We start from the raw sequence: 17,490 nt of genomic DNA on the forward strand, positions 1-17,490 counted from the left end.
TGGCTGAGAAAATGCATCCCTGAAAGGACCCCTGAAGAGAAGGGTTAGAGAAGGACTAGGAAAGACTGGTGTACTGGGAGTCCAAACGAGCAAAGAGAAGGCAGGAGACAAGGAGGACCCGGAAGGAGGGAGCAGTTGTGTCTAATGCTGTACAGAGGTCCAAAAGGCGTATGATTTGGCAATAGGTGACCTTTGCCAGAGCAGTTTCTGTGTTAGTGGTGCAGGTGGGAGTTCCACTGCAATAAATGAGTGAATGAGTAGAAAAAGCGAAGCTGAGTAAGGAAATGAATGAATAAATCAAACGCTGTGCCCTCATTTTGTCCTGGGAGTTTCCAGGGCCAACGTCGGGAGCTGGTGTGAAGGAAGGGCTTTGGACCGCTTAGGAAACCTGTCAGCCTTGCAACCCATAGGTAGGCGCGGCTCCAAGGTCAGGGTCACCTCGGGCCTTCCCGCAACCCGTCACCTTGACGACCAATTAAAAAAAAAAAAAAGGGAAAGGACGGAAACAGTCAGATCATCTCGCGATATCTGGCACGCCGACGCCGGTCTTCCGGGCTTGGGAACCGCGACCAGCTCTCGCGAGACTTGCCTAGAATCGGAGCGCGGGGTCCCACCGTAACGAAAGCTGGAGCTGCTGGTGGGGAACATGTCGGAGTCAGAACTCGGCAGGAAGTGGGATCGGTGCTTGGCAGATACGGTCGTGAAGATAGGTAAGGGGCTTCTCGCCTCTGGCAGGCCCAGCCCTGAGCCAAGCAGCCAGCTCGAGGCGCCGCTGACCAGGAGGGCAGAAGGGAAGCCCCAAGAGAGGTCAGGCGGTCCGGCCTGTTCCAGACCCTTGGGCCAGGGCTAGTTGCCCGATCCTGGGCGGGAGGTCGGTCACATGGGCGGCGGGGACCACGTTCCCGGGGAGCCTAGGCGGCCGCCAGAGTGAAAGGAGTTGTAACCTCGAGGAGGCGGGGGTCGGGTTGGCAGGTGGCAGGAGGGGTGCGGAGCTCTTCGAGTGAAAAACGGTATGTAGGACACAACCCTGTGCCAGAGGCTCGGAATTCTCCTCCCTGGTGCCACATCTTCCTCACGGGGAGTGGAGCCTGGTCAGGAGGCCACATTCCTTCTCCGCTGAAAAGTGCCTTCCAAAGAAGGTCATTGGGAGCACTTTATAGACACTGCCAGGCCCTAACGTGAGTTGCTGTCATTCCCGAGTTGTAACCTGATTTATCGGCGTCAGAGTAGTCTGGGTCCTGAAATTGGAGACATAGTGATTTGGAATGAGAATTGCTCTGGAACAGAAGAGATTGGTCGCTTTGTAGTCCTTAATGTAATTTTGCGAAGACTTTTAACATGTGCTCAGGGACGACACAGATTATGAAGTCACTGCATGGAGGGAAAGAGAAAGAAGGAAATTCCTTTACTGGATGTATACTAAGTGCCAGACACTGCTAGATGTGCAACTTCATACACTGTCTCATACAGGTCATGAAATTGAGTCAGGTGAAGAGATTTTGCCAAGGGTCTAATAAATGACAAAATTGGGAATTTGTTCCAGGTTTTGTGGCTACAAGCCTCATGCTTTCTTCCATACTGGTTTTTATTATCCAGATTTGATCTTTTTGTATGGAAATCTTCTTTAAGAGTATTTAAGATGATAGAATGAAAATATAGGAAAAGAAATAAGACTATAAGTTCCATGAGGGCAGGGATATTTTCTGATTTGTTCTCTGCTGTATCCCCCAGCCCCTAGAAGAGTGCTTAGTAAAAATTGTTGAGAAGAGTCAGTAAATGAAGTAATGCATCACAGTTACCATTTCATCCTTAAATTCAGCACTTTACCAGCTGTGTGATTTGGGGCAAGTTATTTAACCTCTCTGTGCTTGTTTCTTCATTTGTAAATTGGCAGTAAAAATTATTACTATCTCACAGAATTGTCGTGAGGGTTAAATGAGTTAGCTTATGTGAAGGCTTCGGTATGGATCACTTATTAAGAATGGGTTGTTCTGGAAATGACCAAAGAAATGCTCAATTTTTGTTACTGTTAACAGCTTACATTTAGGAGAGAAAATTTAACACCTAGATATGAAATGACCAAAGTAATTACTAAACAGTATGATGTAGTAGTTAAGAATGGGAGGTAAACAGAGCTGAGTTTGAAATCACCAATTTTCACTCTTCACCCCCATCCTCACTAGGTGTTTTTTTTTTTGTTTTTTGTTTTTTTTTTGTAGCTTTGGGTACTGTATCTTCCTTAACTACGAAATGAGGATAAAGAGGCAGATTTACCTAAAAGGATTACGAAGATTGAGAGAGAGAAAAATACATAAGATACTTAGCAAGTGCCTGGCATGTACTATGCATTCAGTAAATGGTGGTAGTAATAGTTGTTGATATTAATATTGTTGTGCCACTGATGATCACCTGAGGCAGTTTGTAGTGTCACTGTCATTCATGAGTGGGCCACTGGGGGGGTGGGGCATACACAGGTGAAATAAATGAAACACAGTGATGTATGAGCACAGCTAAAAATTAAAATGAGTGATTCAGACTTTTTGCTGTAATGTTATTATAAATTAAGTAAGTGGAGTGATGGGCTGAGGTCATCCAGTGAGAATTTGCAAGGAAAATGGGCCTTTAGCTGACATTTGGAGAAGGCCTTGGACTTGGATAATCAGGGAGGGGTTAGGAGACCTTGAGCAGAGACCAAGTTGAACTTACATAGAGGAGGAAATTGAAGCACAGAGAAGTTAGGTCTCTGGAAGTGGAGGAGCTGGGTTAGAACCCAGAGGCATTCTAATTTCAGCATCCTTATTCCCTAAAGAAGGCTGGTTTGGGTTGAGTCGGAATTTTGAAATGTCTTAGAGAGGTTTCACTTTATCTTGAAGGCTTTTGCTTTGCCTTTGGCTTTTTCACATGTATTCTGTATATTCAACATCTCTGTCTTAGATTAAAGTGATTACTTTCTGCTTCCAGGGCTCATTATATCTAGGCTGATGGGGAATCATGGGATGGTTTTAAGCAACCAATATTTATGAAGCTCTGGATCAGTCATTGGGCAAATAGAGAAGCAGAAGGCATTTCACGGCCCTCAACAGGGAATTGATGTGATATAAATGGAATTTTGGTATGATTGTTCTGGCAGTGTTTTATGCAGAACAGATTTGGAGTAGAGAAGGCTAACGGTATTGTAAATGTGAAGTGTTAAAAGTCTGAACTGTTAGACTGGAAAGAAATGGATATATTTGAGAAACTTCAAACTCCCCCCCCCCCATTTAAAAAGTGAAAATAGTATAACATATTTCCTAGGCTGACACAAGTGATAAGTACATAGTAGAAACTCAATAAATGCTACTTTATTTTTTCTCCAACTGGGTAACTTTGCCTCATCTTCATTCTTTATAAAGATGACTCCAGGTTTAGAACTTGAGTAAGTGATAACATCATTGATCAGAATTTGGACAGTAACAGGAGGGGTGGGTGTGCACCTATATACAGTAAATAACATATAGGACTTAGTAACTGATTGTGTGAGAGGGCAGGAGAGAGACTATAGTGAGAAAAAAGGTCATGATTTTGGTTGCTTTTCTGCTTACATAGTTGAATTCGAGAATGATAATGAGAAGTTGAAAAGGGGTTTTTAATTTTGAGGGGGAAGCTGAGTTCAGTTTTTGAGGAGATTGTACCTTTAGCCGTGAACTTAGAGACAGGGCAAACAGATAAAGTGCAGAAGTGTGATTTGGGGATGATTTAATTTACTTAGTCTGAGTGATCTTTGAGACTGAGGATGAACACACTTCTGTAGTGAGTGTGTTAGTTCCTGTTCCTATAGACAGTGAGGTAACGGAACTCTTGAAATTTTTTTGGCTGCTTGTTTTTCTGGGACTTCAATATGGAAATGGAGACACAGGGAGTGGCAGCCTCTCATAAGATAGAGGTTTTTTAGGACAGGGGTCTCCAACCCCTGGGCCGCAGACGGTACTGGTCCATGACCTGTTAGGAACTGGGCGGCACAGCAGGAGGTGAGTGGCGGGCGCGGGAGCCAAACTTCGTCTGTGTTTGCAGTGGCTCCGCAGCGCTGGCATCACCGCCTCAGCTCCACTTCAGATCCTCAGACGTTAGATTACTCATAGGAGTGCCGGTTCCTAGTGCCAAAAAGATTGGGGACCGTTATGAAGATGCAGGCAGGGAAGAAAGGGCCAATGCAGGCTTTCAGTTACATGTTGATAATCTTATACCCTCAACCTTGACAGAGACTGCAGGGAGCCAAGTGATGCACTGCCCCTTTGTGAGTGCTTATCTGTTTGGCTAATGCGTTTTTATTTTCCCGGTGGTTTCTGAAAAAATGACTATTTTACTTGTTCATGTTTGGTCTATATGTTGTATAGATGAGTTAAATAACTCATTAGCATGCATTTTAGGCGGTGGTTCTGTTAAATAGTATTCTTCAAGGATCTCATACTCTGAGGCTTGAGTGATGTCTTAACAGAAAGTTCTAGTATGGCCTGGTCCTGTAGGAGGAGCCACATTTCTTTATAAATTCCACTCCCCCTCCCTTTGCTATCATAAGAAAAGCAGTTCTGTTTCCCCCTTTAATTCTGGTTTTAAAATATCTACTTCGTGTTTAATAGGAGTATGGTAGGATAGGTGGTTTCTATATGGTTTGATCTGATAAATTGATCGCATGGATCAAGAAAACAAAACAAAACAAAACATAGGCCTCCCTGTAATTGGCACAATAGGCTGTTGTTCATTACACATCTGTTTCTCTTTTCAGCTCTTGTTCTTTCTTCTCACATTTTTACCCTTCTCTGTGGCTTCTATTCTTATTCCTGTCACTGCCATCCGTATATATTGCCTAGTTTGAGATTAATATATCTTTTTTTTTTTCAAATAACCTCGTTAGCATTTCAGTTCCTATAGGTGTCCTGTTTATTCCCCATCACAGCACTAATTTGTCTTAATGGCACCTATCACCAGCTGAAATTTGCGATTTGTTTCTTTACTCGATCGTCCCTCCTTCCTCTAATATAAACTTCACGAGAACCAGGGACTGTTTTGTTCACTGTTGGTCCCCCAACCGCCTGGCGTAGAGGAGGCATACAGTAATTATTGCTGAATGGATGACATGTATTGCTGAGGATTTTGTAGACTATATTTTCTGCCCTGTATTTACTGCTTATTGTGTGTTAACCGAATGAATTAACATTTAAATTAAGAAGTCCAGGTAAGGTAGATATCATGTGAATTTCTGCCAGTTTACATGTTCTATCATGTGTCTTTGTACTCTTGGAACTTTTACCGACTTTCTATTTCACTTAGGGATGTAAATTACTGTCAGTAGATCGTAATAATAAAGTAGTAATAGAAATGTTTGGGAGTAGTCAAGCAAGAAACATAAACCAGAGAGCACTTTTGTTTTTAGACAAGTAGAGAGTGATGTTGGTTTAAGTGGTATTGGCAGCGCCTCACTGCAGGAAATTAAAAAGGAGTGAAGCCTATTACATTTTAAGAATGGCATGTTCCGTTAATGTGCGTGCGTCATTAATGGTTTTTGCTAATTTTATGGATTTATTTTTAATTTTTATCAGATTTATTGAATGCTCTGGTTTTCTTTCTCCGTTCAGTTCAAGGGTTGTGCCGTTTCTTTGCCTCGTAGGACCGATTTGTCTTGTATATACCCACGTGTTAGTAAGAATAGAAGGCATAGTGTCTTGCTAACATAGGAGGCTTGTGCTTGTTACTCAGGACTGGATAGGAGGTTCTATCTGTTTTCTGTTTCCCAGGGAAAATAAGATTCTAGGAGATGAGGAAAACCAGTTACGAGACTTATGGAGGTGCTCCCCTGGGATCTGAGACTCTCTAAGCCCTGCTGTGTGGGTCGTGGAAGCACTGTCATCGCCCTCAGAGTCCTATTGCAACTCACTCTTGAATATTGAAGGCCTGAGCTGGCAGGCCGTGATCTCAGGAACAAGTTAATGTCTGTGTGACAGTGGCCAGGGCCTCAGAGTTGCAGATTTGCAGGAGGAGGCTTTGAGGAGAATCTTGATTCCAGTAATTTCTGGATTCTTATGGGGGTCCTAAGAATCCCTAATGTGACTTGAAAAGCTGTAAAATTGGCAACGTGTCTTTTCCTTGCATTTCACTTTCACTGTGAAACCAGAGTAAGGAATATTTGGTGTTACTTACTCTATGTATTGTCCTGGAAATCTAAAAGTAGGAAGGAGGTGTCATGGTTGGGGGAGGAGTTGCCCAAGCCTGTGATACTTTCCTAAAAAAAGCTGCCCTTGTGAGCCAAGTATATTCAATAAGCACAACAATATTTTCTATTTTCTTAGTAAGAAGGAAAAATGCAAGCCGTGGACTTTTATAAGCAGCCCTTAGCATGTATTCCATTCAGTGGACTGTGGGAACATTCACATGCCTTTACTTTTCTCTGATTTTTCTTTATTAGAAATAAATGTGCCAACAAATACCTCTTTGTACCTCAGTTTCCTCATCTCTAAAATAATAGTACCTGCCTCAGAGAGATGTTACAAGTAAGGATTAAATAAGATAATCTCTAGAGCAGTTAGGACATTACCTATACTTGATAAATATTAGTTGTATTAGGAACCGTAAGTTAAAATAACACATTTGCCGTGATCTTGGCTATTGTAGGTGGTATAGAAGCTTGACAATCAATATTCTAGTTTATATGTAACGGTAATCATTAATGTGTATAGTTCCCAAAACAGTACCTGGGATTGTGGAAAGCCGGGGGTGGGGTGCACAGATGAGTAGACACTGGTCCTACCGTTGAGGAGTGTGAAAAGTAAGTGGTGACATTGAAGTTTCATCTTGAGAGAATGTGCAGGCATTTAATAGGCGGACCCAGTGGAGGACTGCATTCCAAGTCCCGGAAGCTGCCCAGGCTATGGCCCAGGGGGAAGAGGGACTTTGACTTCTTTGAGGAATGATGGTAATGGCTCCCATATATTGAGCACTTACCTTATACTGTGCTAATAATAAAACATGTTACAGTGTACATGCATTATTTCATCCTCATAGCCTCGTGGAGTATTTAACTCGTGTGTTTTCATTTTTTTTTGTTGTGATAAATAAACATAATAAAATTTCCACCTTAACCATTTTTAAGTATACAGTTAAATGATAGTATTAAATATATTTATTGCACTGTGATCATTTCTTTCATCGATCTCCATAACTCTTCATCTGGTAAAACTGAAACTCCATACCCATATAACAATAACTCCCATTCCCGCCTCCCACAGCCCTTGGCAACCACCATTCTACCTTCTTTCTTTGTGATTATGATTATTCTAGGGACCTCACGTAAGTTGACTTATACAGTATTTGTCTTTTTGAGGCTGGTTGATTTCACTTTGCGTAATGCCCTCAAGTTTCCTTCATGTTGTAGCATGTGTCAGAATTTCCTTCCTTTTTAAAGCTAAACTATATATATAACATTTTGTTTGTTCATTCACCTGTTGATGGACACTTGGACTGCTTCTGTTTTGAATTTAGCTATCAGCTATTGTGAATAATGCTGCTATGAACATGGGTATACAACTATCTCTGGGAGACCCTACTCTTAATTTCTTTGGGTATATACCCAGAAGTAGAATTTCTTGGATCATATGGTAATTCTGTTTTTAAGTTTTGAGGATCTGCCATACTGTTTTCCACAGTCGCTGTACCATCTCACATTCCCACCAACAGTGCACGAGAGTCCCAGTTTCTTCACATCCTCATCAAAATTTGTCATTTTCTTCTTTTTTCAAGAGTAGCCATCCTAATGGGTGTAAGGTAGTATCTCGTTTTAGTTTCGATTTGCATTTCCCTAATGATTAGTTGTGTTGAGCTTCATTTCACGTGTCCATTTGTATATCTTATTTGGAGAAATGTCTATTCGGTCCCTTTGTTCACTTTTGAATCTTTTTTTGTTGTTGCATTTTGGGAGTTCTCTACATAGTCTAGATGTTAATCCCTTATCAGATATATGATTTGCAGATATTTTCTCCAGTTATTGGGATGCCTTTTTACTCTGTTGTTATTGTCTTTTAATGCACAAAATTTAAAAATTTTAATGAAGTTCAGTTTGTCAATTTTTTTTTTATTATTATTTACCTTTGGTATCGGAGCAGGAAAAAACTCTGTTTCTCCTTAACTCTCATATTCACAGAAGTACTGTGGGTTTTCCACACCAGACAATTCTGAAACCAGCTGAGTGTCCTATAATTCAGTTCAATTCTGTCACTAACTGGCATTAGCTCAGACCCCAGAGGTTAAGGGCTCAGTCCCAGAAGACAGTCCCCAACTTCAGATGCCAATCACAAGTCCACATCATTACCTGTGCTTCTGACTGGCTATGAATCAGAGGTTGCCACGACCTTCTCCTAGGCTTTCATAATTTGCCAGAATGGCTCCGAGAACTTACTGGATTACCAGTTCATTACCAAGGATATTAATGACTACGAATGAACAGCCAGATGAAGAGATACATAGGGTAAGGTCCTGAAGGGTCCCAAGAGCAAAGAACTTCTGTTTCTGTGAGCTGAGGTGTGCCACCTTCCTGGCATGGCACATGGATGTGTTCACCAACCTGGAAGCTCTCAGAACCTCATACTTTTGGGATTTTTATGGAAGTTTCAGTACAAAAATATGCCCAATCATTGACTTAATTTCTAGCTCCTCTCCCCTTCTTGGAGAATGGGGAAGGGGGTGGGTGCCGAAAATTCCACGTTTGGCTTGGTCTTTGTGGTGACCAGTTGCCATCCTGAAGCTTTCCAGGAGCCCACTGAGAGTAGCCTCATTAGAACAAAAGACACTGCTGTCACCTAGGAAATCCTAAGGGATTTAAGAGCTCTCTATATCAGGCCCTGGAGACAGAGAACAATATATGTATTTTTTCTACTCTTTTACAGTATTGTATCCAAGAAATCATTGCCAGATCCAAAATAATGAACCTTTTGCTTTGTGTTTTCTTTATGAGTATTATAGTTTTAGGTTTTATATTTAGATCTTCGATCCATATTGAGTTAATTTTTGTATATAGTGTCATGTAAGGGAGGGTCCAACTTCATTCTTTTGCATGTGGACATCCAGTTTTCCCAATACCATTTCTTGAAAAGACTGTCCTTTCCCCATTGAATTGTCTTGCCACCTTTGTCAAAAATCATTTGACCACATTTGCAAGGGTATATTTCTAGGCTCTCTATTTGATTCCATTGGTCTATATGTTTGTCTTTATGCCAGTTCCACACTGCTTTGATTACTGTAGCTTTGTAGTAAGTTTTGAAATCAGGAAGGGTGAGTCCATTAGGTTTGTTTTTCTTTTTCAAGATTGTTTTTGGCGTTTCAGGATCCCTTGAGATTCCATATGAATTTTAGAATGGAGTTTTCTACTTCTGCAAAAAACGTCATGGGATTTTGATAGGGATTGTATTGACTCTGTAGATCACTTTGGGTGGTATTGACATCTGTTAAGAAATAATATTCTATGGATTGGATATACCCCAATTTTGTTTATTCATTTATCAGTTAATGGGCATTTATGTGTTTCACACTTTTTGGCTCTTATGAATTATGTCACTAAGGTAAGTATACGGTTTTCATCTGGACGATTTTTCATTTTGATATATAACTAGGAGTAGAATTGTTGGATTGTGTTGCAGCTCTTTGTGTCGCATTGAAAAAAAACCACTGAATGTTAAGCTGAAGAGTGACAGTGACATTGTTGAATTTCTGATTTCAGAAAGATCACCGAAGTAGCTGAGGAGAATTGAGTTGGAAAGGGCCAGAATGAAGGCAGAGATGGATTAATACATTATTGCAAAATCATGCCAAAATCATGATTTTATGGTCAGTTTAGAGGAAACCAGAAAAAAGATGAGGGCAGAAGGAGTGGAACGGAGACAGCAGTAATGGTGACAGTACAGGTCGTATCTCCAGAACCTGAAATGCAGGCTCGTGAGTGGGCGGATCAGGGCTGATGCCTGTGTAAATGAAGAAGAGTGTCGCGGTTGACAAATGGGAGAGGTAGGAGGGGAGTTCCAGGAACATTTTGCAATTTATTAATTTCTGGTGTGTTCTGAGATAGGTCACTGGTTATACGCAGCTCAGTCAACAGGGTGAAAGTTGTCGCTTTGCCATGCATTCATCTTCATGAAAAGAAAGGGTTTGGCCTTGTTCCTTCCTTGTTAAGAAAATAAGACAGTAAATGACTTAGCAGCCGACCTGCCTAAAATTAACCAGCAGATTTTGTTTACTCCTCCATTAATCAATTAAGTGTAGTTAAATTGCTTGTTTCAGGCCATTTTAATGTTAAAAAATACTGTACCGAAAGAGGCCTTGAATAAGATCATGGAAAAAGAAAGCAAATTACTGTTTCTCTTTAACTATCAGTTCATCTGATAAATGTGGGTTGCCACAAAGTATTGGTGGCTCACCAAAAATTGCCTTTTCGTGGCCTGTGTTTGCAAACTGATACCTCTCCATTTCATGGAGTTATATCAATTACACTAAACTAAAATACTTCAAAGATTTTGTTTGTTTATAGATTTGGGTTTCAAATTAGTACATGTTAATTGTTGAATTAGTAGCCATATTGTTTATTACATGTATTTCTAAACCATGTTTGTAGGTATTTCTAAACAAATGCAAAAATGCATTTTCCATTTGCAACAGCAATATGAATAATGGAACATTGTGATCTTGCTAGAGGAAAATTTTTGTTAGTATTATAGAATAATGTAATTAGGCGCTATATGGAACTTGAAAACATTTAAATTTTTGTCTGACTGTGGTTTTATGCTTTCCTAAAATGTGGCCTGAAACAGTTTATTAGTAAATACGCTGAATTGCTTTCTCTGGCAAGTGTGTTTTAGTATTGAATCCAAGTAAAAATACAAATATTTACTTATAAAAGTAATTTGGTGTGGTAATATTTTTACTACAGCCATTGACCAACTAGTGAAATGTTAGGGCATTGCTAGATTGGATCCTGTTTATTTAAAGGCCAACAGAGGGAAAAAGAGAGGATGCTAACATTAATTGAATGTCTCTTATGTGCCACCATATTTAGGATACTAACATATTATCCCTTTTTTACTCTCCCAGCAAGAAAAATAATGCTCAGAGATATTTATAGAAATTGAGAAGCTGCTTTTAAAAACTATACGAAAATGTAAACAACCCAAAGTAGCCAAAGCATTTTTTGAAAAGAAAAACAAAGTTGGAGGAATAATATTACTTGATTTCAAGACTTACTGCGAAGCTACAGTAAATAAGACAGTATGGTATCAGGGAAGAGATACATGCATAGTTAAGTAAAATTGCTAGTGTCTAGAAATAGACCCGTAAATATATGGTTAATTTATTTTTGACACCAATGCAGTTAATGGGGAAAAGAAAATCTTTTCAACATATTGTGCTAGAATAACTGGGTATCTATATAGAGGAAAAAATAACCTCATTATCATACATAAAAATTAGCTCAGAAGGGTCACAGACCTAATTTTAAAAGCTAAAACTATGAAACCTCTAGAAAACATGAGAGAGAAACGTTTGTGACCTTGAGTTCAGAAAAGACTTCTTAGGCCGCAAAAATTCACAAAGAAAACAATTGATATACTGGATTTGATTTAAAAATTTAAAACTGTTGCTCTTTGAAAGATTCCATTAAGAAAACAAAAAGGCGAGTTCCAGAATGAGAGAAAATATTTGCAATACATATATCTGATAAAGGAATTGTTTCCAGAATAAATAAAGAAATGTTAAAATTAGTCATAAGACAAACAACCATTTAAGAAAATGGGGAAAATGTTTGAAAAGATTATTCACAAAAAGAATTTATACTAATAGCAAATAAGCAATTGAGGTCATTAAGGAAATGCAAATTAAAATCATAATGAGATGCCCCTGCACACCCATTACAATAGTTAAAATTAAAAAGACTGACAATACTAAAGGTTGACTAGAATATGGAGCAACTGGAACTCTTGTATACTGTTGAGGGGACTGTATAATGGTACAACCACTTCATAAAACGTTTAGGTAGTTTTTTATAAAGTTAAACATACTATTGGTCATTCTACCCTTAAGTATCCAAGAGAAATGAAAATATGTTGTATATGAATGTTCATGCCAGCTTTATACATAATGCCCCAAACTGGTAAGAACCCATATGTCCATCAACAGGTGAAGGAATAAATAAAATACGGACTATCTGTAGAGTAGAATATTCAGTAATAAAAAGGAACAAACTATTGAGGCACGTAACAACATACAAATCACGTCGCGTGAAAGAAACTAGTTACAAAAGAGTGTATGTTGTCTTGGGTTTCGGCACAAAAACTCAAACAGACAAACCAACAGAGAAGAGTACGGGTGTACCTCAGAGACATTGTGGGTTTAGTTCCACACCACCACAGTAAAGTGAGTATCGTAAAGTGGGTCATAATCTTTGTTGGTGGAGAGTCTTGCCTTCAGTTTGTTAAACATGCAACATCTGTGAAACACAGTAAAGCAAAGCTCAGTAAGGTATGCCTGTATATTACTGTACAATTCTGTTTATATAAAGAATTCTAGAAAATGCAAATCAGTCTATGATGACAAAGTGGATATGTGGTTGCCTGGGCCCAAGGGCGGAGGGAGGACTGACTGCAAAGGCGCATGAGGAAACTTTCTTGATTGTGGTGGTGGCTTCACAGGTATGTACATCTATCAGGCTTCTTGAATTTTACACTTTAAGTGGGTGTAGTTTATTCTACATGAATTAAACCTCCAAAACTTATTTAAAACCAAAAAGGTGAAAAATGAAATGAAAATGAAAAAGATGAAAATATTCAGCGTTGGTGAGGTTGAAAGCAACCTAAACACTCAGACTCAGCTTATGGGCGTATGAATCAGTATAACCACTTTGGAAAACTGCGGCAGTGTCTGCTAAAGCTAACTATATGTATACCTTGTGACACAGCAATTCCATGCTTAGATATGTATCCAGCAGATATGCATACATCTGTTCACCAGGCGACTTGTACTAGAAAGTTCATAGAACACTCTGCATGATAGCACTGACTAGAAACTACCCAAATGCTCATCAACAGAATAGGTAGGTAACTTGTGGTATACTACTGTAATGGAATACTATACAGCACTGATAATGAATGAGCTATGTACAGGTATTCACAACAGTGTTGGGCCAAAGTACTGTGCGATTCCATTTATATAAGTTTAAAAACAGGCAAAACTGTGCTATTAGAAGTCAGTATAGTTATCCTTGAATGGAGAGTTTTGACTAAGCACAAGGCAGGCTTCTTGGGATGTCAGTAATCTTCTGTGTCTTGCTCTGGTTGCTGGTAACATGGGTGTGTGTAGTCTGAAAGTTCATCGAGCAGTACACTTAATTGTGCAGCTTTCCATATGTATATTTTAGTGAAGAGTTTAAAAAAGGCATGGACTGTCACAGAAGAGTGTCTTTGATAATTATAAAACGAGAAGAGCAAGTTGTAGAACATTATATATGACATATGATCCCACTTACATAAATGGAATGATAAACAATAAACTTAATCCAGAGCATCTCTGGGGAACGATAATGATCCTTGGTGGGAGGGATCATTAACTGCTCTTTTTATAATGTAAGCGAATAAATAAATGAGAACAGTTTCTGTTCAAAAAATTGTTTACTGAGTTCATTCAGTTTTTATAGTTGAAGATTATAAATAACCTTTACATATATATGTTAAATCTAGTTTTATTGAATAGATTAATAGTTTAATGTGAACATCTCTTTAAGCTTTCACCAACTTTGATATTACATTGGTATCTATTAATGAAGTTTCTTGTTGGTCAGCAGGTTAAAGGGATTTGTTTGTCCTTGGTGGACGTGGTGTCCTATTGTTGCTTTCCTTGAGTAACCTCCATGAATTCATAGACTTACAGAACAGCAGAGCATTAGAGCTGGAAGGAACCTGAGGGATGCCTTTGGTCCAGTGGCTTTAAATGTGTTCCAAAGTACCCTGGAGGTCGCCCGTGGGTGGGGATAGGTATGGAGAGGAGAGCGAGGGCACACTGAGCAAGTGGGTTTCTAGTCAGGTCTCCAACCCTCTCCCTTCCCCTGCCCAAACAGAGCAGCTTTACTTTGATTTGTCTGATCTATTTTCTGTATAATATTTTATTTGAAAAAATAATTTCATTGTTTTGGGGGGAGAAAAAGGACTGATAACCACTAACTTATTTCAGCCCTCTCATTTCACAGATTAGAAAATTGATGCCTGGTGAGGTTGATACATGTTTTTTAGGTCCATTCAAGTAGTGTGCTTTGTTTGGAACTTCTTTCTTTCTCTTCTGGTTATTGGACAGATTTGTCCATGAGACTGTTGCTTTACTACTGGTCTTCTGATATCTGCTTACAGCTCTCCCGGATTTACCCAACTATTGTTCCACACACTTGGCACATGTCTACTGAATGTGCCTGGTTCCTATTTCAGCTAGAAACCATCTTAACTGAGAGATGCTGTTTAGAATCATAACTTAAAGTTACCATCGATTTTTGCAGTATGCTCTATAGAGCCTAGAGTTTGGGGGTCCCTCTGGGACAAGTATGAGGTGTAAGGAGGTAGGGCCTGGATGAAACTTGAACTCTTCAAGTAGAAGCTTAGTTTATCTATTGAATGTATTGGGCTTCCGCAGAAGATTTCTCTGGAAGAAAGTCTTTCTGCTTTGAAAGAAAGCAAGAGAAGAATGAAGGGAATTGTGAATAACGCTGGATTAGCCCAGCCTCTCGCTGAAGGGATGAGGAAACAGAGGACCTGCAACAGGAAGCTCCTTTAGTTGGAGAAGCAGTGTGGGATAGAAGAGTGGACCTGGAGCCAGTGCACTTGGACAGTTATTGGCCTCTCTGAGCTTCGGTTTCTTCATTTGTAAACTTGGGATGTTAATCCCTACATGGTTTTGATGAAGCCCAGGATAAGATAATAATCGGATGGATGGGAAAGCATTTTATAAATTTTAAACTCCTACACCAGTGGTTCTCAACTGGGGATGATCTATCCCCCATATCCCACCCTCGGGACATTTGGCAGTGTCTGGAGACATGGTTGTCATACTGGAGGATGGGGGAGTGGGGGTGCTACTGACATCTAGTGGGTAGGGGACATTGTACTATGTACAGGACAGTACCGAAGCATTGTCCAGCCCTAATGTCAGTTGAAGTTGAGAAATCCTACCCTAGACACATGTAACTTTCCCAAGCTTATTCTCTATGACTCTTCAGCCACAGCCCTTTCAGACTAATACATAACACAGGGTCATATATTCATACATCTGTATGTACATACTTTTTCAGCAACTGAAAATGAGGTGGAAAATGAAGTAAAGGAGAAAAGAAAAAGGAACAAAAAGAATAATTCAAATGACTTTTAAAAAAGCGTAGCTCATAATTTTATGGTCTTTTTTTTTTTTTAACCAAATGTATGCTTATAAAAAAAAAAAAGAAAAAAGAACTGTATTACTTATAAAGTGAAAGTCTGTTGGAATTGATAACTGTTAACAGTTAACAATTTAACTTGTCATTTAAAAAAGTAAGAGTGGAGAAAGTGAATTTGAAATCCTCTTTAGACAGCATGACAGGAACAAGAAATAAAGGGTAAACCCTAGGACAAATCAGGAAAGATAGTAGAAGGATATGGGATGTGAGAATATGGGTCAGTATCAGTGGGTAATGTGGCATTGAATAGAAAAGTAGTGCAAGGCACGTCTGGGGGAGAGGGCGGGCGGACAGGCTGATCACAGTGTGGCTGAGGGGCTCGTTTGAGATTATATAGACTCCAGGTTGCTTCAGTTATGCATCTTCAGGTAGTGTTTTTAAAGACACTTGATTAACGTTTTACAGTGTATGTGGGAGAAATTGAAATCCAGTGCTTTTACTTCAGTTTTCTTTATCCAACCTAAACCTGCATTAGGATGCTTAGGATAATTTAGAATTATTGTTGACACTGACATAATTGTTGATGGATTTGTAGACTCACTTAACTTTGACAAATGTTTACAAGTTATAACAAATGTTTCTGATTGTCAGAACCTGCACAAATAAACCATTCAAAATTCTTGTTTGATAGATTTTAAATGATTAACTGAAGCAAATGATTTAAGCAACATAATTCACTTTTTACTAAGAAGGTAGTCCTTAAGAAAGCTGCTAGTTTCTTGGCATTGTTTCAGATAACTGAATTGAAAGCCATTAGTTGCAGAAATTTTTTTTTCTTTTTTACTATTTCAGCATAGGCCTATATGTGACAAACCCTGAACTTGGAAGCTCATAAATATCCCACTCTGATTAGAAGCAAAAGCACAGCGTATTACTGTTCCAATCATATATTGTCTTGACATTAGAATAAATGTTACTAATCTTATGTATTCCCAGAAAGGATTGGCTGTGACCGTTGAAAAAATAACTTATTTTTCTCCTTGTTCCAGCTGCAACTTGAAATTCATTTTATTTCAGCTCATAATTTCTTTTTTAGAAGACTTTTTCTTTACTCAGTTTATAAAAACTGAATTCTTGGTTTCTTAAAGTGTGCAAGTCCATTGATTTGGAGAGGTTTATTTATGGGGCTTTAGAGAATTGTGATGCCTTTAAGAAAGACTGTGGAATGCTACTGTAAGAGAAAGTCATCTGGGTTCTGTGTCTTAGCCTTATAGTCTCGGGCACCTCCCTTATTGGAACCAGATTTAAATAGCAGAGAAAACATTGTTTGCTCACAGAAAGCCCCAAAATTCAGACGAGTCCTTCCACAACACCTTTGCTGTACTGATTTGAAGTATTCACCATGAGAACCAACAACACCTTAAATGCGAAAGCATTGGTATCTTTTAAGAATATTTGACCCTCTTTTCTATTTCTCTTTGTCTTCGTTTCTGCCTCTGTATGGATCCGACCTAGGGATCCCTTATCTCAGAATCATCAATAAGTGTCCTCACTCCCACTGCTCAGAAATTCCTAATCCCTGCTTAAAATCATGCTTTAACCTGTACAGCTTACCGTAAACACCGTCTTTTTCAGTTCTGCCTGGCATGGAATTACAGGCAAGGTAGAGGGCAGGTGGCTGAGGAGAGACCAAAGTATGTAAGGCAACATTTTCTTTTCGGTCAGATGGGTAGGAAGGGGGAGAATCCGAGCTCCCTGTGGTCCGTTTCTCTTGCTGCCTTCTTTCCCCCTCTCTTCTCTAGCCCTCCAGGACAGTTTGGGTAACCTGCTCAGTGCTTCTAGTACTTCCTCTTTCTGTCATTATGCCTTATATTTTATCAGTTGGCTCCAACACTAGACAGCGAACCGACTGAGTGCAAGAGCTTATTATCGCCCAGGGCCTAGCACAGTGCCTGACACGCAGTAGGCACTCAGTTTGTATAATTAAGAAATGCCCACACACGATGTTGGCCAGGATGAATTTTGGAAAGTAGTCTCCTTTGGTAAGTCAAAATTAATACCTATAATAGCTT

The 17,490-nt window shown here is 39.4% G+C and overlaps 1 protein-coding gene across 2 annotated transcripts in view; it reads left to right on the top strand.

Moving 5' to 3' along the window:
• Positions 1-558: 558 nt before the first annotated feature.
• The window catches only part of MICOS10 (mitochondrial contact site and cristae organizing system subunit 10), a 28,846-nt gene continuing 11,914 nt past the window's right edge, over positions 559-17,490 (top strand). Inside the window, exon 1 of one of the 2 annotated variants that reach the window (XM_016128327.2) lies at positions 559-710. In XM_016128327.2, coding sequence (XP_015983813.1) covers positions 647-710 — 64 coding nt within the window. In that variant the 5' untranslated portion in view covers positions 559-646. The remainder of the gene's footprint in view (positions 711-17,490) is intronic. The other variant, XM_016128326.2, reaches the window with a different exon arrangement.

This window comes from Rousettus aegyptiacus, unplaced genomic scaffold (assembly GCF_014176215.1).
Source record: "Rousettus aegyptiacus isolate mRouAeg1 unplaced genomic scaffold, mRouAeg1.p scaffold_m13_p_1, whole genome shotgun sequence".
In the NCBI taxonomy this organism is placed as follows: Eukaryota; Metazoa; Chordata; class Mammalia; order Chiroptera; family Pteropodidae; genus Rousettus; species Rousettus aegyptiacus.